This window comes from Notechis scutatus, chromosome 2 (assembly GCF_049901735.1).
Source record: "Notechis scutatus isolate UNSWTSFEM ecotype Mainland chromosome 2, rNotScu1.2, whole genome shotgun sequence".
Lineage (NCBI taxonomy): Eukaryota > Metazoa > Chordata > Lepidosauria > Squamata > Elapidae > Notechis > Notechis scutatus.
Genome location: NC_142010.1, coordinates 87,114,778 through 87,137,420, shown reverse-complemented (window position 1 = coordinate 87,137,420; position 22,643 = coordinate 87,114,778). Strand labels below are relative to the sequence as shown.

Below are 22,643 nucleotides of genomic sequence, written 5' to 3'. Positions count from 1 at the left end.
TTCTTACACTTTGCAACTGGATATGTATGCATACATATAGTTTAACAGATTAGGACTGTCACCAGCTGATCCCTTAATAACAAACGCCAACAGAAGTCAAATATCTATTTGTGAAATATGAAGACTTTGAAGCAAGTAAGCATGCAGGTTTTTTCCTCTCTTGAGCAAAAGTATACATTCCATTACCAATTCAGTTAAGGAATTGAAAGGTACAGTGTTTCAAAGTGTGCTTCAGAGCATACAGAAGTACAAATATAGCACTGTTTTCAACATCTTAAAATAGTCATGCTGTTCCTATGAGCATGCCCAGGTGTTTACAAGGTATTGCAAATCAGTGCTACATTCACATATTGTAGTGGATTTTGAAGATCAGATTCAAAGCACAGTACAAGCCTAGAGATTACTATCACACATTTCCCTACTAATGACGTTGGCTGTAATAAGCAAACAGGGAAATTGTTCTAAAATTCTACTTTGAGGCAGAATTTCACCAATTACATGTTTAAGCCAGCAAGGCATGTAAAGATTTTATTACTTGTATTACCTCAGATTTAGTATCTGTATCAAAAAAATAAAGTTGAAAAAAACCCTGAAAAAATACATTTCCTTTTTTAAAGAGGTTTTTTTTTCCTGTTAAAAGAATAAGATTATTTTAAATGTGATACAAATAACCATAGAGACCGTGGAGTGCAACAATATGCACATAGGATAGGTGCACAACTTAAATAACTAACTCATTTACAAAACTACCCCTCAAAAAAGCTAGATTGTTTACATCCATGCAGATGTACTAAACAATGCTCTACTTAACTGATTAACAACATAAATGATAATCCTATGTGTACCAAAGGCATATACATGAAGACCTACAAAATAATATTGATAAAACAAATTACATAATAAATTATTTCCCATGTTTATAAGCTTCCCCAGCCCTCTATTTTACTCACTGGAAACTGTTTGTGAAACCGAAGTTGCTGTTGTAGTGGTAGATGTAGTAGAAGACAAGCTATTCGATGATGTAGATGGAGATACTGCTGATGCAGGACTACTAGTAGTTGGTGTTGGGGCACCTACAGCCTGGGCCTGGGCCTGAGCTTGAGCAGCTAACATTGGGGTTAATTCAGACTGTTGAATAACTTTCACTCCATCAGGTTTAGTCCACGCTGACTCACGTGTCCGTGCATTATAATAATAAACCTAGGAGAAAATTATATCTTTGTTATTCCACATAATTTTCCATTCATCCTATACTATCTAGCCATAATTTTTAATTTAACTTCAACCTAAAATGATGGTAGTTCGTATAGGCAGCACATAACATCCTACCCCACTCACTCCCAGGATAAGCTCTATTCTACACCCGCCTGTCTTTCTGTAAGAGTCTGAAAATGTGGCTCTGCTGGTTGACCTGGGATCCAATGGGGGAATACCATTGGTTATTAATAGCAGAATGGTCTTACCCTCCTGTGCATTCTGCTCCCTATTTGTCCATCTTTTAACTCATATTACCATATTTTCATTATTTTTATTGTTATATTTACATTTTACACACACACACACACAGAGAGAGAGAGAGAGAGAGAGAGAGAGAGAGAGAGAGAGAGAGAGAATGAGAATGAGAATGTTCTACTGTTGTAAATACCCAGAGTAGTCTGATGGTTAAGATGGATAACAAATAAATTTAATAAAAAAAACTGTTTTTAACTTCTCTTTCCATAGTTTATAAGAATTTAAAATGTGATTTAAAATAATTAAATGTGCCAATTGGCCAATAAAATTGATTACCCATGCCAATCAACATCTTTGAGCAGTGAAGAGTGGTTTTTAGTTATGACTATTCTCAAACATTTAGAATATAAAACATTCCAACAGAATGCATGGATTGAAATTGTTTAGGCTATGCAAAAAAAATTCCATTTCATTTGCTAACATAACAATTACTGTTGTAATTATTAATAGGTATAACTCTGACCTTTCCATCTGGAGTTTTGTTTTCTACCCATATCTCTTCATTAGGTGGCATAGTTGGTGTTCCAGGGGCAGACACAGGTGGCATCCCTGGAGGAAACATCATACCAGGAGGAGGTGGCATAGGAGGAGGCATAAAAGGTGGTCTCTATGAATAGAAATAATAGTAATACATCAAACACTCTTAATCCACTCTTAATCCAGAAGTGTTATTTCCTACAGAAATATGGTAGTTCATGTAAAAGAAACAAGAATATCATGGAAGAGGAAAAAGTAACACAGAACAGAAAAATGCATTTCATATTACAGGAAAGCAGAGCTTATCTAGTATAGTTCCAAAAACAAACACAATTGTTAGCAATTTTTCATAAACTCTTCCTACTTTGATGTATATCCTGCCTTTTATTCAGGAGCTCAAGGCAAGCTCTTCACAGAATAAAACTCAACCAGGATAATATTGCCAAACTGGCAACTCACTTGGAATCTTCCCAGTCAGAGTCTAACTCTGAACAACTGGTCAGATAGCATGAATGTTACTCACTGTGGCCTTATGGCTATTCTTAGGACCCATAGCTTCCCAGGAGGCAATAGGTTATCCTAACCAGGACTGCCAGATAGTTACTGCCAGATGCAAAAAGGGTGAAGAAATAACAGCATTTTCCAGCCCTTATCATCACAAAATACTGTAAGCCAAAATGTGGGCTGTTATCTGTGTTCAGATAGATTGATTGTTTGACTTCTGCAAGAGTGCTCTAAACATTCCTTCTGGTGCTTCATTTCCCTGAGAAACCCAGAAAACCAAGATGCACCTTTGGATCTGCACACAGAAAGAAGTCTCGTAAGAACAATCCAGTCTCATCAACTACCTCAGCATCCACCCAGGCTGCCTACCAGATTCTCAGAGAAAATCCTGACGTCCCATTGGAACTGAACAGTGACGCTACCTCCTGGAGGGAGTAATGCTACCAAACCAGAAGGCAATCAGAGAGTGATCTGTTCATAGCAACAGACTGATGGCAATACTTTCCAAAATTAAACCATGTTACAAAACCAAAACCAAATCTAGCATGTAATCCCACCCCCCATTGATCACACCCTCATTTACTTGGTGCAAGTCCATAATTGACATAGAAGCCATGAACTCCTGGACCATCTTGGACTTAAAATCCCCAGGAGACAGGTTGAAGTCTGGACAATAAGTATTTTAAAATGTAATTTTACTTTATTCATATTTGAATATATTTGTAAACTACTTAGAGACTGTCAAGATTGGGGTGGTAGATAAATTGCACAAATGAATAAAATTAGAAGAGCATTAACCTCAAGAAAAAGTTAATCATTCCAATTTAACATTCCACTAAGACATAGAACTAAAAAGTCTGGGAAATGTGTAAGACCTTCATTACATCAAACCAATGTGGATGTCTGGCAAGCCTAAGTCTCTCCATGAAAGAAATCCCATAACTGTGCAAGATCTTGATATAATCTTTAAACTTTTCTAGAAAATAATTATTTTCAAATAATCCACTTACTCTGTGCATATGTTAATTACTCCAAAATTATATCATAAGTTTTCTGGCACTGATATAATACAATAATAAACACTGTAAAAGTTCAGAGGGAACAATTAAGCAATTGTGAGGGACCAGTCTGCCTGGAAAATACCTCTAGCAGATATGGAAAAGAACATTTTATTAAAACCAAACAGTTGATAAGCCAATAAAAATGAATCAAAAATTAAAGCAAGGTTCAGGTGACAGACCTTAAAAGCACAGTCCTAGTGAAGAAGACCTAGTTGGTACAGATAGTCCTTGACTTACAACTAGCTGCTTAACCACCATTTGACGATGGACACCCTCAAATGTTACTTATGAGCTAGTGCTGAAGTTACGATCACCATAGCACCCATGGTCATAGCACCTTCGGACCGACCAGAGGGATGCTACAGCCCTCCCCTCCCACTTATCCCTTCCATCAGGTCCCACAGCCATGCTATCCATGAATAAGAGGACAAAATTGGAACTCAGTAAGAACCAAGTCTGCAGTTCAGAAAAGCTTTTCATTGTAAATGTATTACAATGTATTTTCAGCAGTCAGAACAATCACACATTACAAAGACTCGAGCAATAAAACCCATAAACCTTTTACCTGTAAATGTGGAGGTCCCATAGGAGGAGGAATTCCTCCAGGTGGTGGCATCGGAGGCATATTTGGATCAAATGGAGGACGTCCAAAAGGAGGCCGAGGTGGTGGAGGTGGGCCTCTCATCATACCAAAAGGTGGTGGAGGACGCATAAGTGGTGGTGGGCCTCTCATAACAGTGTTTGGGGGAGGAGCCGGACCACGAAATCTCAGTGCTTGTTGTTGAGCCATTCTGTCAGCAAACCAAAAGAAAAAGAACTTGTTCATTATCAAAAGGCACTGCTGTTATGCATGTAATGAAATAAACTCACAGAAATTCTCACGAATAATACTGAGACTTCAAACTTTTGGGGAGGCTTTGTTTTCACCTTTTAAATTACTATGAACCAGTAGCTAAGCAGGAATTACTTAGAATGAAAAGATACTATGCAAGTTTCCCTCCTAATGGCAAAGTATCTCAGACATGAGATAAGAATCACACACCCTTCCTACAGATATCAATGATTTCCAAATAAATTATCATAATAACAAGACACCCAACAATATCACAACATGAATGGGTCTGCTAAACATAGCTGCATGAGAATATCTACTTTATATCTACTTTATTTTCACTTGTTAGAGCAGAATTTGAGTACAGTATACTAAACCCAATGTGCAACCTAGCCCTCTGCAAAAATACTTTAGTAAATCTGTGTGTATTCAAATTTTTCAAAATTGAAAATGAAGTTTATAAGGTAATAAACAACAAAGGCACATATTTAATACCTTCTCATTTAAAATTTGTCCAAATTCATATACTTAAGAATGTAAATTCATTATCTGACAAGACATGAAAGATGAACATGTACAGATTTTATTATACTTTTAACATTGGTGAAGCCAATGTGATAGCCTCTGCCCATTTAAACTTCAAGCCCATAAATTATAGTTAGAAATGGGGGTGGGTGAGTGGAGGGAAACAGCGCAACATCTGGTTTGTGGCATTTTAACCCTTCCACATGTCTCATTAGATCTCCTTATGAAGTATTTAATTGCTTATAGATAAGTACAATTCGCTTACAGTAAATATAACCACCCTGAAATCTGATTGGGTTAGCTTTTCCAAAGAGTAAATGCATCTACAATCATAAAAGACAAACATTACATGACATGAACTCTTTGAAAAGATAAGTTTAACTCCTGAACCAAAACTTGTAGAAAAAGTTAGGTTTTTCCTGTTTGTCATGCAGATACAGAATGCAAAAGCAAATCCTCTCATGACTACTAATTTTATACAAATTTGAAGCAAGTGTGTTCTGAAACTTCCTCTAAACCAATAATTGGGGGTGGGGGGGATGGACAGACAACATGACATTCAACTGAACATGTGCCTTATTCTTTCCTATGTTTACACATATTTTCAGTTTAGTTCATAGTAGGCATTTAGAAAAACCTATTCAGGCTCAGAAGAGACAATAGAATACAGCACTTTCACAAAATAAAAACATCCATTACCTTTCTCCACTGTTCACTGGACATAATCATTGCTCAAATTCTGGCATTAAGGCAAATAATATAAGCTAACTGTATTTTATATTGAAGGCTTTTAATTATTGGATACAATATTGCATGCATGGTGCTATAGTCATTGTAATAATGAACAATGAACAAGGTTTGGGTGGGCTAAGCCTACCACAGCTGGCTTGCCTGTAGGTTTTTTCCTTCTAATTTGTAGCTTAGTACAGATAGACCTTGTCTTACAACTTTTCATTTAACAACTGTTCTAAGTTATGATGTCCTTGGAAAAGTGACTTACTCGCTTTTATGTCTTGCATGTATGACTGTCTCAGCACCCCATGATCCAGGCATGAGACAATCAGTTTGTATTTACAACTGGATGCAGTGTCTTGCAGTCATGCGGTTGCAACTTGTACTCTTTTTTTGCCAATTTCGGGGGACGACCCCAACCATTGGGGAAACCTGGATTTGTTTAATTGTGGGGATTTGTTTAATGACCTTGTAAAAATTGTCACAATATTGGAGCCAACTTGACTCACAACTGCAACAAACTACAATGGAAATTCTGCTCCAAACAGTAAATTGAGGATTACCTGTAAGAACATTTTGGTTTACTAATCCCAAATACTATATGCAAACCTGGGTAATTGCAGTCTGCTACCATAAAACCCAAGGCTGCATTCATGTAAGATTTTATACCAGGTTATTCTGAGAATAAGTTTTAAACTAAAAGCTTGGGCAAACTTTTTACTTAAGATTTGCTGTTGGGTAACATATCTTAACCACAGTTATCTTGTCATCCAGATTCAAAACATTGGGTTACTTTGATATAAACTGATTTCTAGCCACCAGACACAGACTGACAAGGCTAAAATAACCATAAGAGACAATTCCAGCTATATTTGCTTTCACTCTTTTTCATTTTTCCACCATGATTCACTGTTTTCAGTGCTCTCCATAATGATTAAATCTCCATGGACACTAACTGTTCACTTGTCACTCACAAAGATTTCTGGAATAGTGACTTATAACAAAATGGCTGTTATACGTCAAATTATTTGTTGAACTGTCTAATGCAGGGGTGTCAAACTCATGGTCCGTGGGCCGGAAACGTCACATGCTGACCCCACCCCACCCTGTGTAGCAAATGGGGAAAAAAGTTCTGATGTGTCATGTAATGCCTTGAGTTTGACATTTCTGGTCTAATACTCACTAGAAAAAAAAACCAGAATCACCTGCATTGTAGGAAAGACATCCTAGGAGTTAAGATTTAACTATAATTTTAATAAAATTAAGGGTGATTTTTTTTTTTGAAGAGGGAAAATTCTCTTATCATTAAAGTATCCTGGTAAACTCTGGATAGCCTTTTTTGCTGCCTACACTAATCATAACCCTATGATTATAGTCCTACGTGTTAGTCTATAATGTTGAGTACCCTCAATTGCATCTTAAAATGCAAAGGGCTTTATTACAACTCACCAATAACTGCACTCCAACATCTTCATGGTTAGTTCCATAAACATACTGTACTCTTGTCTTCTGAAGACCATTTAACATATGGATAATGTTTTCTAACGGAAAAAGTACATTCATTCTAATAAAAGGGAGATTTAGTGATATTTTCTAATGGAAATCCCGGTGCGTTACCTTATCAGACTACCCTAGAGCTGGACCACAGACACTATTTTGCTCCGCAGTCACATGTGGCAGAAGCTGCAGCTTTCTCCAGCACGCGACCGCAACACGAAGCACATCCACAACCCCCACCCCGTACCTTGATCGCCTTTACAAATGAGGAAAACGTGCTTTAGCTACTTGACGGGTTGGAGGAAGAATCCTTGTTAGGAGGATTAGTCTGGGAGGGACCCTCAGACGGAGGTGGGGTATTCGACTATGCCGTTCGACACCCACGACCCCTGATCGTCTGGAGTCGCCATCTGTGCCATCTTCCTGTCCCCCATACCAACGCCTCGCTGCGTCCTGCTGAATGACCCCGGATCCAGTCAGTCTGCGGCTCCAAAGACTTCGGGAAAGTTTGCATCCGGCATTCCCTCAGACTTCTGGGCTGAGCCCACCACCGAAATGTCTAATGCGGAGCCACGTGCCAGGTTTCGGGATTTAACCAGAAGGGGCGAGATTTCCCTCCCCCCACCCACTCCGCTTGCTTGACGAGGTCCCCGCGCCGAGAAAAAAAAACTACCCCCTCCACAATCTCCACCCCCACCCACGGGAATCCAGCCCTGAGGAGAGCAAAACGCTCCTTCCCCGCAACGTTTTCTCTTCCTCGAAGACACCGGATAGCCGTTAGAAAGAAAGAAACAAACAAACAAAGCCTATACCCAAACGACACACTTTCAGGAGCGACGGATAAAGAACCAGGGTCCGGCCCGGGGAGCAAACGGAGCAAATCCTCACCGGAGCTGAAGTGAAGGCTGAAGAGAGGCGGGCGGGCGGGCAAGGAGTGGGGGGGCAACTGAACTGCCGCTTCCGCCTCGCGCCGAAAGAGGGGGGGCAATGAACCACTGAGGAAACAGTGAAGCCGAAGAACGCTCGAGGTTTCGGTGCGTCGTGTGCGCAGGCGCGCGCAGTCGCGCGCTCCTAAAGGCCTCGTGCTGCCGGGCGACTGCTTGTTCCCCTCACCTTCCCGGTGTTCTGAGCGAAGTGATTCAAGCGGGAGAGTTCTCTTTACCTGATTTCATTGTTATACCGTTCCGCTGCACCAGCATCTCCTTCGCCACCGCCGCCAGGACCGCCACCGCCTCCTCCGCCTCCGCCTCGTTCCGCCATTACTAGCAGGCTCTGGCTTTGTCCACGCCCACGGCCGCCAGACCCCTCTGTTCGCTAGTGGCCGCTAGAAATGTCGATCGTAGGACGAAAGGGCTTAACTTCTCTCCGATTGGCCGTGGTCGCCGCCGATTTTGAATGAGAGGCGGAAAGCGCGCGATGACTGGCCATTTTTGTTCCTAGACCGTCAGGAAGCGCCTGTTGTGTGCGCCCTCTTGTGGACCGGTCAGAGTGGCATCACGTGATCAGTAACCCGGAATAGGCCTTTTGAAAGAAAATATAGTGCTATACCAAAATCTCAGAGATAGAAAATGAAGAAATGTATCGTAATCTCGTACGCGGATGCCCGAGATTACATTGCAGCCCAATTTATTACCTTTTGAGGTCTTGCTTTATGTGAATCAATTGTGATTGGTTTTTAAACGTGCCACCCTATTGCTAATTCCAATTTCAATGCTGCCCGTCAGATTCACCCTACTAATTCAAAGTGACGGCATGCCAATTTGCGGCGTTTTAAGAGAAAATTTGGGGGACTTTATAGATTTTTAGGGGGAAAAATGTAAAGAAGGCGTCCGCCTTTATCACAGTCTTCGTACTAACGTCTTTCTTTTTCTTTTTTAATGGTCTCTAGATTTCTGCACGTTAAGGTATTTAAACTGTTATTTCAGCTGTTTCTAGTGGACTTTTATTGCCGGAGCGTTAATACCATACAAACACATTTACGTGTTTCAATTATTTAAAACTATATTAATGAGCTCGTTTAGAGGTATGAAGAGCCTTTTTTTCCTGCTATCTTGATCAACCCTTAATAACTTAATAACCTTGGATTTTGCATTGGATTTCCGTTATGGAGAAAGGAGACAAAAGCGACTTCAGTAGCCTATGTATCCCACAACTCTTATATTTCTGATAAAAAGGCGAGTTTTAAAGGCCACCTGCTGTATCAGCATAATAGCAAATCACATACCAATTTTACTGGGCACGTGGGAAAGAGACGTTTGAGCTGCGGGATCCAATCCGCAATAGCGGAGTCACTTTTAGAGAAGAGGCGGTGATGGACTTGAGAGGGAATTTTTTATTTAAGCGGGTGTTTGTGTCAGAAGGATTCGGTGTATTGTTTCAAGCCTCTGCTCTTTATAGTGTATACAGTAGATAGCCTTTGGGGAGGTATTCGGCGATAGCAGGAATCGCTTTTTCTGCAGCTTTGTTGAAGTTAAATATAGTGCGGGTTATTTAACTTTCAAAAACTATGAGGGCTTTTCCGCACTTGCCGCCTTAAGCTGCTCCACCCATGCCAAGAAACAAGACGGATGGCATACGCATCTAATCAATAAAAGAAAGCAAGTACTGTACAGTATCAAACCTTTTCCATTCCATAGGCAGGATTTTAAGGAAGTGGTTTTCATTGACCTCTCCCTCCCTTAGGAAAAACTGGCAAAATTTTAGTAAATTTATTTATTTTTAAATATATTTTTATAACAAAACAATCCTTCATCTTAAAAAGGATGAAGCTTAAAAAATTAAGAATGCAAACTAAAAATGCCATCTACGGAAAAGAATAAAAATATTTTATGTTTATCAAGTCATTAGTTTACCAATGAATTTGCTACTGTAATATGAACCACAGAAGACATAATTGAAAGAGATCACAGAATCTGTATTGTAATAACATATATTGCTACATCCGTTGGTATAAAATATTGCCATTTCCAAAACAAATCACAGGTTGAAACTTTCATCAATTTCAATGAAAAGAAGAAAAAAAACAAAAAAAAAACACCTTTGTGTTTTATAATTGAAAATCTAAACTGTAAGAACAACTGCAAAAAATCCACAAAAAATATCCACCATGAAACAAAAAACAGGCATTCACTAGTTGAGGTAACTTCAAAAATATTGGCACATAGCAAACAAGGTGGGAGAGGTAAACTTCCTCATAGTCTGGTGTCAGGTACAGGATGATGTGCATTCCTACCTCCAGAAATAGGTAATGGGTTATATTCAAACTAGAGCAACTTGGTGGTGCCAATCAGATTTCTGTGTGTGTAATTTTGTGTTCCAAGATACTGTAAACCAGGGCTAGGCAGTTTGTTAACACCTCCACCATGAAATCTACTTTAATATTTTCCCCCTAAAACAGCCAACCAAACAAACACAGGAAACTGGCATTCTGGAAATTAAAAAAATGATAATCTTTATTTGCACATAAATATTCCATAAGTATTCTTGGAAAATAATGATAGAGGGCTAAACTCCAGTGTTACATTTGAGAATGTACCAGTTCACCTGATAATCTTAGGTATTAGGTTTACAACAGACTGCAAACTTTTGCACTGGTCAGTATGTGCAGACATAAAGTTAGTGAAATTGCTTCCTATCATCCCCTTTATGTTCCTGGGTCAGCTCACAGAAAAAAGAAAAATAATAAGAAAGTTCCAGGAACATAGTGCGGAAGCATTTTCACTAACTTTGTGTCTACACATATTAAACAGTGCGAAAATTTGCAATCTCCATATTGAGCAGTGTAAAAATAGCTAGATTATCTTTACTGTGTTCCTCATATGATTTTTCCCCAAACTATTTGTTTACTTTGCTTATATAATTGTCAAATAATTCATTGCAATTTTCAGTATATTAAACAAAAAATGAGGGGTGATTTTGGTACAAAATCATTGGAAGAATGCAATGACAAACAATGTTTTAAAGGTTGTTAAGGAAACTGTACTTGGCCTCATCCATCTAGTTTCCAGGAGTCAAAAAAAGCTGCCTTTTCATGTTAGAATTGGGGGGGGGGAGCCCTACCCTCTTTTTTTAGAATATCCTGTAGAAAAATTTCTTCCTTTTTCCTGATTTTGCATTGCTAACCAGGATTGTTTTCTAAAAAATGTGTATCTAGCATGGGTGGGTCTTCAGGCAAATCATATAATTCTTTTCTTCCATTCGTGTCTGGTTCTTGGAGACTGCCTGGATATATTCCTGAAGTTTTCTTAGTGGGGTTTTCTGAAGTGGTTTACCATTGCTTCTTTCCTAGGGATGAGAGAAAGTGACTAGCTCTAGGTCAGCGAACTGGCTTTGCATGTAAGGCAGAATTAGAACTCAAGATCTCCCGATTTTTAGTCTGATGCCTTAACCACTATGCTAAATGGCTCTCATATAATAATATAAACAATTTTATTATTTATTTAATAAAAGCATGAAAATTAATTCTCATCTATGTTATTCAAGGTCAGTCCTGTCAAAATAAAATTTTAAGCATAACATCTTTCTGCAGGTTTGAATGAGTATTTTGTGTTTACATGTTGCTACTTTCAGGTTCAAAATAAGAAAACCCTGAATATGACAAATGCAGATATTTGACAATTTTTTAATCAGTATTTTGAAACACTTTCTTTGGCCAGAATAACAGTTTCTGTATAATTTCTCTTGCCAGTTAAGTTTTTTTTCCCTATTCTTGAGTTTGGAAAATTTAAAATTCTTCAGTCATGTTCATTAAACAAATAAATTCTATTTAAGGCAGACATGACCAGGTTCAAATCTTTGGACACATTATAAAATGATATAGAAGTCCATAATGCTGGAAGATGGAAGGAAAGAAAAAAGAATGATATCAGCAAGGTGGATGGACTTCATTACAGAAATCATGGGTACATTCTTGGAAATTTTGAATAACCATTAGGGGACAGATCATCCTGAAGTAAATGATCATCCACTAGGAGTCATGCCAATTTGATAGCACAGAATCATTAATAATCATGGTCTTAAAATAAACAGAACAAGCATACGTCTAATTCAGGGGTTTGTCTAGTCCTACTTAAGCGGTCTCTCCTTGTTTTCAGAATGCTTGTTCCATCCCACCAAAATTATCCCAAATCCAGTCCTGTTTCTTCCTTTTCACTATGTATTTTATTTATTTGCTTGTGAGAGAGTTTTCTTTAAAAATATGCTACATAGTGTGAGAAGACTCCCAGTGGTATCATATGTCAGTTACACGAACTCTTTCCCAGCTGTTTGTTTATTAGTCCATATTTTTCCCAGCAACAATGCCAATGAATGCATTTCTCTATAACCCTAATTCCTCTATAACCCCATAAACATAATTTTATTACATACACACAATTAAAATTTGACCCACTGAAACCATCCTTTTAATTCCTAGCACTTCCTAGGCTCTGCTACATTTTTTGGAATAAATTGCTCATTGGGTCAAGAAATCAGGGCAATGGTGACCAAGATGGAAAGCCCAGCTACACATCTGTAGAGCATTATCAGTTGGAGTTCTTAAATGATAGCTGGTGGTCAAAGAACAATATTCCAACAATGAGTAAATCTTAAAATATATGTTTAGCAAATTCTAATAAATAACAATAGTATCATCGGAGGTAATCAAATTAGTTTGACAAGAATTGAATCCCAGTGCAACATGAATAAAAATTACAGATTGTATTACATCGTGTGTATAATTTTTTTTATTTACGGGTTTTATTTTCATTTATTTTCATACTTCATTTTGGCCACTAGGAGATCCCCTTCATCAGCTTTAGCTTTTATGAAGGCACATTTTTGATAGATATAAATAATAATGCAATCCTTGTTGAAAGACCTTTACTTAATTCACCTATCTCTCTTTATGATTTGTCCAGTATAACACTTGGAAGACTGCATTTGAAAAGACACTCATTTAGTTAAAACCGTTCTGGATAGTTACACGTCTTACATGCATCTGGGCTTTGGACAATTTTATTACAAATCTGATGGTATAGTAAAGGCCAAATTTCAGTCAGTCTTGTTTTTTGTGGGGGGACACTTCTGGTATTTGGGAAGAATAATGTTTGTGTCTGGGCTAGTACCAGAATAACATATAATAACCTCTCTCTCATTTTCCATTAAACAGATATCTAGTACTAAGCAAGCTGAACTTGCTAATCACAAAGAGCTGGGACTTTTTATCTCTTTCTCTCTCTTCTTGGTCACTCTAAAGCAGGGGTCCCCAACCACCGGTCCGCGGACCGGTACCGGTCCACGGAACAAGTCCTACCGGGCCGCTGGTTGCTGGGCGCCGCCATCTTTTTTTGATGAAAAAGTGCTTCCGGTGAGCTTTTCCGGGTAGAAAGCTCACCGGAAGCACTTTTTCATCAAAAAAAGATGGCGGCGCCCAGCTGATGCCGGTACTGGGCCGCGGTGCCCAGCTGATGCCGGTACCGGGCCGCGGCATAAAAAAGGTTGGGGATCACTGCTCTAAAGAATGTCACCACAGCAAATGGCTGCAACTACTTAACCAAACCAAAAGGTTTGTTTTAAGTGGACTCATATCTCATTTTGTTCTGTTGTAGATAATTACAACAGATATTTCTAAAAAAAAAAAAAAATCTGAACCAAGCAATTTAGTTCTATTTTTCTTTTCTTCCAGATGGTCTACCAGTCAATTGATTAAAACAGGAAAAGAACGCTTGCTTGTTAAGGAAACACTAATTCTGAACTGCATTCTCTCCAGTGCTTTTTAACTTAGAAATATGATTGTTGATTAAGATTACTGAAACTCTTCACTGAGTTCTCTTCCAGCATTGGTTTCCTCCCCATCTCTAAATATCCATGTTTTAAATGTTCTCTACTTGCGTTTGGTAAGACACACATATATCTGCACACAGCAATCCTATGTTTATGTTACTTGAAAATCAAGCCTATTGAATATAGTAGGACATTTGTATAGGCTCATAACTTTACCATTGTTGTTACTTTATACCATTGTTGGACTGTACCTGTCATAAGGTTCTAGGAATAGAGCCTGTCCAGCAATAGCATAATGATAGGGAGCACCAGAGGTGGTATTTAGCAGGTTCTGACCAGTTCTGGAGAACCAGTAGCGGAAATTTTGAGTAGTTTGGACCCCTCCCCCATCTATTCTCTGCCTCCCGAGTCCCAGCTGATTGGCTGGGTCTTCTTTTGTTGCCCTGCACAGGAGAACGGAGCTGGAAATCAGGTTAGTGGAGTGGGGAGAGAATGGAGATTTTCATTATCCTTCCCCTGGAGTGGGGTGGGAATGGAGATTTGCCGTGCCCACCAAGCCACACCCACCAAGCCACGCCCACCAAGCCAATCCCACCAAGCCATGCCCACAGAACCGGTAGTAAAAAATTTGAATCCCACCACTGGGGAGCACGATATTCTTGCTACTTAATTTAAAGACCTGTGTTCTTTATACTGACTTCACTAGCAATAATAATTAATTAATCCAGTGTTGGAGTTGGCAGCTTTTTAAACTGATTACAAATTCATTGCTTTATTCAAGAGAAATAAAACAAAACTTATACTTCAAGATGCCATGGGAATGGAACAAATAAAAACTTGTTTCATCCTGCTGTGTTCACTGTGTGATGTAGTAAATTTTCCTTGTAAAAGTGTTTATTTCTTTTTTTATATATAAATTTTTATTGGTTTTTAAAAACAAACATAAACAAACAAAACATAAAAACATCAAGCTATCTTCCATATGTGTACATACAGTGTGCTGGTTGGTTTACAAATTGTTTTGTGCTTCCATTTCGTAGTCTTCAATTACAATTACATTGCATATAATCTCATATTTTCAATCAAAAATTAAATACCTTAGTATCATTAATCAATCATTTGACTATACTTTTATTCATTCATGTTTTACAAGATAATCATAATTTACTTAGTTTATATTAACAGTTCATATTATCATCCCAAATCTATCCTAAAATCATTTTGTAGATATAATAAGAAAGAAGTACATCTTTATATATTTATTATTTTCTAAAAGTCTACATATTTCATTACTGTATTTTATTGTCTAACCATTGATAGAAAAGATCCCAAATTTTATAAAATTGTTTATTCTCTGATAGTTCTAAATGGCTATCAGTAAATGGTGAATGACACAATAATGGACTATAATAATTATTTCTGATTATAGTCCATTATTTGTCATTCACCATTTACTGATAGCCATTTAGAACTGAAATTCAATTTCTCTGTGGCTCAATATTTCATTTTAATGGCTCTATTCTGTTTCTTGTTCATAGTATGCTAAGATAGAATGTGGGGAACTGAGAAATATCTCTGTGGATGTATCTATCTGTATGCTTACCAATTTGTGAATAGTTGGAAGTGGTTAGTAGAAGCACACCAACAAAAGTTGATGGAAGTCAGCACCATAGATGATGTTATTCATTGTACAATAGTTTAAAATATGTTTTTATAAATCACCATTTCTTTTGTTTAATCTAAGAAAGTTGCCCACCTGACTTCTCTGTGCAACTGCTATTATTTATTTCATTTAGTAGATTCTTTTATCCAGCCCTTATTACTTAAAGGTAACTCAAGGTGGTGCACATACCTAATACTCCTGCTGCCTATTTTACTCACAATAACAGCTGTGTGAGATGCTTTATAGATTATACTTGTAAAACAATATTAACACAGATTCTAGATGATGCAAGACAGGATGGGAGCAGATAATGAATCATCAAAAGATGTTAAAACAGCTAAGAAAGGGAGTATGAAGGAAAGCAAGAAAGATTGTGATAATAAAGAGATATATTTATAGGGTAGAAACATTCAGCTACTTTAGGCTATATTTTGCAGCATTTTTAAGAAAGTGAGTAACCTAACCAGAGAACCTTGGCTAATTGTCTAGCTACAAAATTAATGAAAATTGTTTTGAGTGTGTTCTTACACAAGAACATCCTTTGATGTTACTAATAAATGAGTTCTTTTTAACTTGCTCTGATGGCTGATCATCATGCTTTGGCTCCTGGGCAAAAGTTATCAGTAACGTGGGTTTGTAAAATAGCCCCTAGCATCAAATATTCATAGAGTCACAGATGGGAATCTACAAAGAGTTAGCACAGAAGTGGAACATATTCCCAACCATTCTGTGGTGATCATGTCAAAACTTCAAGAAGTACTACTGAATTGTTACTAGAAATAGGTAGATCGATGACATCTGCATTTTTAGAAAACATATAAGGCAGTGTGTTTGCTCACTGCTATTTCTAATGATAGTATATCATGGTATGTCAGAAAAAATAAAGATGGGGAAACCCAAAATAACTCATTCTGTGACAATTATGCTCCTGCAGTGCAATCATTTCCCTCATTTATTTCATATCTCATCTCAACTAAATCTCCCTGGGCTTGTGGATCCTAAATATATATTAGTGTTGAGGGTTGCTACAGCAAAACTCTACATTTATGTGCATGTAATGCAAGAAGGGGCAACATTGTACAGGCTGTGGGCTAGATCTAGATCTAGAGATATCCTTCAAAAAGTAGTTGGCACAAGATTGAAAACTATAATTTAATTTACCTTTAAATCTGATAAAATTAAATAGTTAATGTGACGACTCTCCATTTCATTATTTAATATTTTCAGTACTGTCAGATTAAATATTACAAATTGATTCATCTTGGAAGTTCTGGGTGCTGAACCCAAGGCTTTGGAAAGCCACATGCTTTCTTGGAAAACTGGCTATGAATTGAAGTATTGTGTGTTAATGGTATTTTGAGATCATTTATTTCAACTATAAAGGTGCAACTCTAAGAAGTTTGCAGGAGTATTAAGTGGGAATTCTGTACTTATTCAAAAATTAGCCTTGTCATCTGAAACAACAAAAATCCAGTGTGTAATATTAAAACTATTTAATTTCAGTTAAGAAAAGTTCAGATAAGAAGATTCCTACATTTTCCTATCTTCTCTTATTCTTCCTTCACAGTCATGATGGAGAAAACAATTGACTTGTGATTTGGTCATGGAAAGATAGAAGACAGTTGAAAAAGACCTAGTGGCCCATGGAGTCTGCTCTTTGAGTTTGTTTTTGTTTTCTTTATAGTTTCTTTATTATTTTTAATTATTATTTTTATCTTTTATATTTAATTTTTGTTGGATGTTTGATGGCACAGAATGTGCAAGACCAATTTAACATGAATAACTTCTCCCCTTGTTTTGCTTTTAGCTTTCTTCCCTCTCCCAAAATGATCTCTTAATACTTCCATTATCATCATTCACTGAAGTATAACCTGCAACTAATTCCTACTTTTGTATGTATCTACAGGTGACCAGAGGTGGTATTCAGCAGGTTCTGACCAGTTCTGGAGAACTGGTAGCAGAAATTTTGAGTAGTTTGGAGAACCGGCAGATACCACCTCTGACTGGCCCCGCCCCCATCTATTCGCTGCCTCCCGAGTCCCAGTTGATCGACTGGTCTTCTTTTGTTGCCCTGCACAGGAGAATGGAGCCGGAAAGTAGGTTAGTGGGGTAGGGAGAGAATGGGATTTTGCAATAGCCTTCCCCTGCCATGCCCAGCAAGCCACACCATGTCCACCAAGCCACACCCACGGAACCGGTAGTAAAAAAATTTGAATCCCACCACGGCAGGTGACCCTAATTTATGTGTTTTTATATACATTTGGGGGAGGAAGGGGCGCAATGGCTCAGCAGTTAAAGACAGTGACAGCTGGAAAACTGACACCCCTGGTTCAAGACCTGAGTGCTGCCTGAGGAGGTGAGTTCCCATCCTTCTCCCAGCTCCTGCCCACCCAGCAGTTAAAAGCATGCAAATGCAAGTTGATCAATAGGTAACACTTTGGTAGGAAGGTAACAGCATTCTGTGTGCTTCAGCATATCGCCCTGCTTGCCACATGACCACGGAAATGTCTCCGGACAATGCTGGCTTGCACGGCTAAGAAATGGAGATGAGCACCTTCCCCTAGAGCAGGGGTGGGCAACTATGGCCCTTTTATGAATTATGGACTTCAACTCCCAGAATTCCTGAGCAAGCCATGCTAGCTCAGGAATTTTGGGAGTTGAAGTCCACAAGTCATAAAGGGGCCATAGTTGCCCACCTCTGCCCTAGAGTCATACATGACTGGACAGGAGAAAACTTTACCTTTATATACATTTTAGCCTCTTCAATCACAATTAAACCAACTCCTCCCATTCCTTGCATTCACTTTGTTCCCTAAGATAAGACAGTACCTTCATTCAGATTTATTACATCCTCCTCTTATTTCTTTAGCCAATCAAGACTCCTACCTGTTTAATAAGATAGAGAAGATGTAAGCTAAAGTTGTTGGCTTTAATGATCTCCTTGCCATTTGAAGAATTATCTGAAGATGGTGGTAACAATATTAGTAAATTTGGGCACATAAATCCCAGTTTTAACTAAAGCAATTTCCTGCTATTATATGCAAGCTAGGAGCTCTAACCCAGAGGTTAGTTTACAAACCAACATACTCTTGTCTGCTTCCACTGACATACTGTACACTCTGGATGGCAACCATTTTGCATATTGAAAATATGCATGAAACTTCTGTTTTATCCAAATAACAAAAGTAGACAGCCTACATCTCTATATCAGTGAATGGTCTTAGAAATTTTGCAGGTAGCCCCTCCAAAACTTGCTGCTGAATCATCATTTATACTGAACAGGAACAGGACGTTATTAAGTATGAGAGAACAACCACATTACCTACATTTGATTCATTTAATTCAGCTCGCTTCAGATTAAGTCACATTAATATTTATTTTGACTTACCCATTTTTGAGAGTATGGCTCTTCAAAGGAGTATCAAAGATAAACAGGGTTTGCTTTTTCTTGCCTCATAGATGTCATTAAGACATTTTTTGGCAGAAGCCTCTTGGTTTTTGTCATTTGTTTAGAGTTCTTGTCATTATCAAAGTTCTTTGCTTTAGCTTTCTGGGAATAATTTCCCAGAAATTATTATTTCTGAACTCCTTGTCAAATTGACCTTCAAGACACTGGCATCAATGCACAGAGCTCCTAAGACCTCTGAGTAGCTAGCAATTACCATTCCTTATCAGGAGTTCTGTGATCCAGATCAGTGAAGTTTGAAGTACACTTAAATAGGTTCAGAGAAACTGACATCTTGTCATTTTTTCTCTCTCACACAGATTTCAAGCTGAAGTTTGATGTTGAATTAAAATTTTTGCCCAGGGCTGTCTGGAGGGCCTCTAGACTACAGCAGTGGCAGCATCTGCCATGGGAGACTCACAGGTCCTTTTTCGGACTGTGGCAATCTTTGGTTGGCAGATGAACATGATAAGGATGAGGAGGGGTGACAGATGACTTCTTTGGGAATGGCAGCGCAAGCATCTGCCTCTCCAATTATATGAACACTGCTCTTCAATTTCTAGGATAAAACAGTGTTTCAACTTACATTTTTGATGGTGCTGTGGTCAGCAGAATGGGGAACTAAGTCAGGATAAAGGGAAGAGATCTGCCAGCTGAATAGATTTCTTTCTACCAAACTCATAGATGATTATGCACCTGTTAAAAAACTTAGATTAACTGATGGACTGGCATTTTCCCCAGTATTAAGTTAGAAGAATTTGTGAGTAAACCTTGTAGGAAATTAATTCTGAATTTTTATTAGGAAAGTAAAGAAAATTATCTGTGAGCTGTATAATGCCTCTTTTGTTAATACAATTCTGGGATATTTATTGGGTGCCTCTCATTTTGCAGATCAAACATCCTTTGTGCTATTTTTTTTTTAGCCATGTTAATGCAATTAATGAGTGTCCCCAATAGAATTCATGACAGCTCCATCTCTGGGACTGCAATAAGAAAACAATACAAAGAATGATTGTACAATTTGTACAATTTGTAGCTTGTACAGTTTGGATGATCCATTCCTTGTTGCTTATGTTACAAATAATTTGTGTTTATACGTACTGGATTTAGGTAATGATTAACTTAATTCTATCAGACACATTCTTTAATAAAATCCTAAACTGATTTTCATATAAAGCCGAACAAACAGAAAGATTTCATTCAAAATTCCATTTTTCTCAGAATTTTGAAATGTAATTTCTTATTATAAGAAAAATTAGGGAAAAGCCTATATGCAAATTAATAACAAATGTTTGCCCAAACTGGATACATTAAGAGAGAAAGTAAGGGTAAACCAAAATACTTATTTTGCAGAAATGCACACCAATATATACGATTTTGATATTTAATTTTTTTAGTTTGAAGACCTGAACTTCAGAGATTCACCAAACCGAGAAACACCAAATGAACATTCATAAAATTTTAACACAAATTAGCAGACTCATGCCTGACTCATGACTTATCCCCTGCCCCAAGCAATACTGATTCTAACACTGAACTGACAATGCAATTAATAAATGTAAAGTTTATCTTATAATATAAAATTTTCTTTAGAAGTGTTTTAAGGATGGCACATTGGCTCAGTGGTTAAGATTCTGGGCTTCTTGACTGGAAAGCCAGCAGCCCAGATTTGAGACCCAAGTGCCACATGACAGGGTGAGCTCTTGTCCTCACCCCAGCTCCTGCAATCTAGCAGTTCAAAAGCATGCAAATGTGAGTAAATAAAAAGGTACCACTTGAGTGGGAAGGTAACAGCACTCTGTGATGTCATGCTGGCGACATGACCATGGAAATGTTTTTGGACAGTGCTGGCTCAATGGCCTTGAAATAGAGATGAGCACCTCCACAGGGGCACCTTTTTTAACGGAAGTGTTTTAACCTTCCTGTTATTGTCTTTTAAACTTCAGTTTCTTTCTGAACGACAGTAGACTCCTTGGTTGGCAGGTGGCTTTCAGTGGTCTGATGTAGAGAGCAAAAAAGACAATCTTGCCAAAGATATACAGGAACTATTACCCAGGCAAAAAGAGCTGAAGCATTTTTTAAAGTTCATAACAACTAAATAACATTTGGAAGCAGCTCAGGCTGTTACTTCCTAATTCACTGAAGTATAAGGAGGAGGAAGAGATACTGCATCATCAGGCTTTCCAGGTTCTGTTATTATAGCCAGTGTTAATAAATGAAGTTTAACCTTCCTGTGAAATTGATTTCCTGGTCTGGTTTACTTACATTAGGGCTGACATGTACATTTTGTTCCTTTTCCCTGGCCAATCACAAGCTTTGGAATAGTGTCACAGAGTCCTTCTGACATGGGTTCACGAGAGCCACTCATTCTGCAGCCATGCTGAGACTCCTATTTCATGATGGGATGGCATTCCAAAGGATGCTCCATAGAAGAAAGGGAAATGCTGATGGGAGGCTGCTTCCATTTGTATCTGTGGTAAGATAAATGCATATGAAGAAAAGAAATTAAGGAAGTTTAAAGTTATTGCTACCATTCTAAATACTTCGGTTTCAAAAAGTTGTTTTTTCATTCCACCATACCTTGTTTATTCTGAACTGAGTGAGGTGAGTTTACTTCCCTTCCCCCATATGCATGATTAATAAGAGTTAATGCCATCAGAAAATTTCCTAGTGAAACAACAGAATATTATTTTCATAATAAAGTAAAGTTTCCCTTGAGCTCAACTCAGCTCCTGGTGCTTTCATAGACAAATTCCCTGACATTTTCTAGCCAACAATATGCAACTGTTTTGCCGCTGCCATTCTCCCTCATTTTTTTTACATCTCTGATCCAAATACTCATCAGATCCGCCCTTGCACAAGTTTTCAAGATTCCTCAAGGTTGGCTAGACCTGCCACCTGCTGTGGACCATATTTATAATCATATTTAGTAATTGTATAATATCTTCCAAACATTCCAAGCAGGTAGCAGATTGTGTTAGCATTACTTACACTCAACCATATTATTATTAAATAAATATTTCAGGGTGGGATGGGGTGTTAATGCCTTGCCTGAAGCAAGTGTACATGAACTACGAAGGAAGGAGGAAGAATAATTTTCTCTCTTTTTGGCCTGTTGTCATAACATTCATTAAGTATATTTCTCAATTAAATGTAAATGTAAATATAAATATGTACTTACCAGTGTTTCCTTTTGAAAAAATGTCCTTAAATTTGGAGAAGCCTTTATTTACCATCAGCCAATCCTCTTCTGTTCCTGACACCACACTGTTTAGCATCAGAGAGGCTTATGGGGAGCCATAGTTTTTCAGCGTTTGTCACTGAATTCCTTTCCAATTTTGGAAAACTACCAGAAGTTCCTTTGAAAAATGGTCACTGAGCTGATGTTAATAGAAAAAGACCATTAAAAAGCTTTATGATATTCTGTTATCCTTGTTTTATTCCCACTTTCCCTTTGTTGCTGTTGGCATTATGTGAATTATTGATAGGTCTCGGTGCTTCGGCTCTCCCATTTCCTTTGCAGCATCATTCCTTCTGCTCCCTTTGCTTCCTTCCTTTGAGCAACCAATCACACCACGTCAAACCCAGATCAGCTTAATTAATGCTTGTCAGAGCTGCTGTGTCAGGATTGCT

The 22,643-nt window shown here is 38.0% G+C and overlaps 1 protein-coding gene across 15 annotated transcripts in view; it reads right to left on the bottom strand.

Moving 5' to 3' along the window:
• TCERG1 (transcription elongation regulator 1) overlaps positions 1–8,630 on the bottom strand; it is a 40,354-nt gene extending 31,724 nt beyond the window's left edge. For 3 of the 15 annotated variants that reach the window (XM_087955405.1, XM_026688010.2, XM_087955414.1), the window contains exons 1-4: positions 8,303–8,604; positions 4,120–4,345; positions 1,976–2,119; positions 951–1,200 (exon numbers count right to left, since the gene is read on the bottom strand). In XM_087955405.1, coding sequence (XP_087811531.1) covers positions 951–1,200; positions 1,976–2,119; positions 4,120–4,345; positions 8,303–8,400 — 718 coding nt within the window. In that variant the 5' untranslated portion in view covers positions 8,401–8,604. Of the gene's footprint in view, positions 1–950; positions 1,201–1,975; positions 2,120–4,119; positions 4,346–7,387; positions 7,596–7,952; positions 8,182–8,302 lie in introns of those variants that run through there. The other 12 variants (XM_087955407.1, XM_026688018.2, XM_087955410.1 and 9 more) reach the window with 10 other exon arrangements.
• Positions 8,631–22,643: the final 14,013 nt, after the last annotated feature.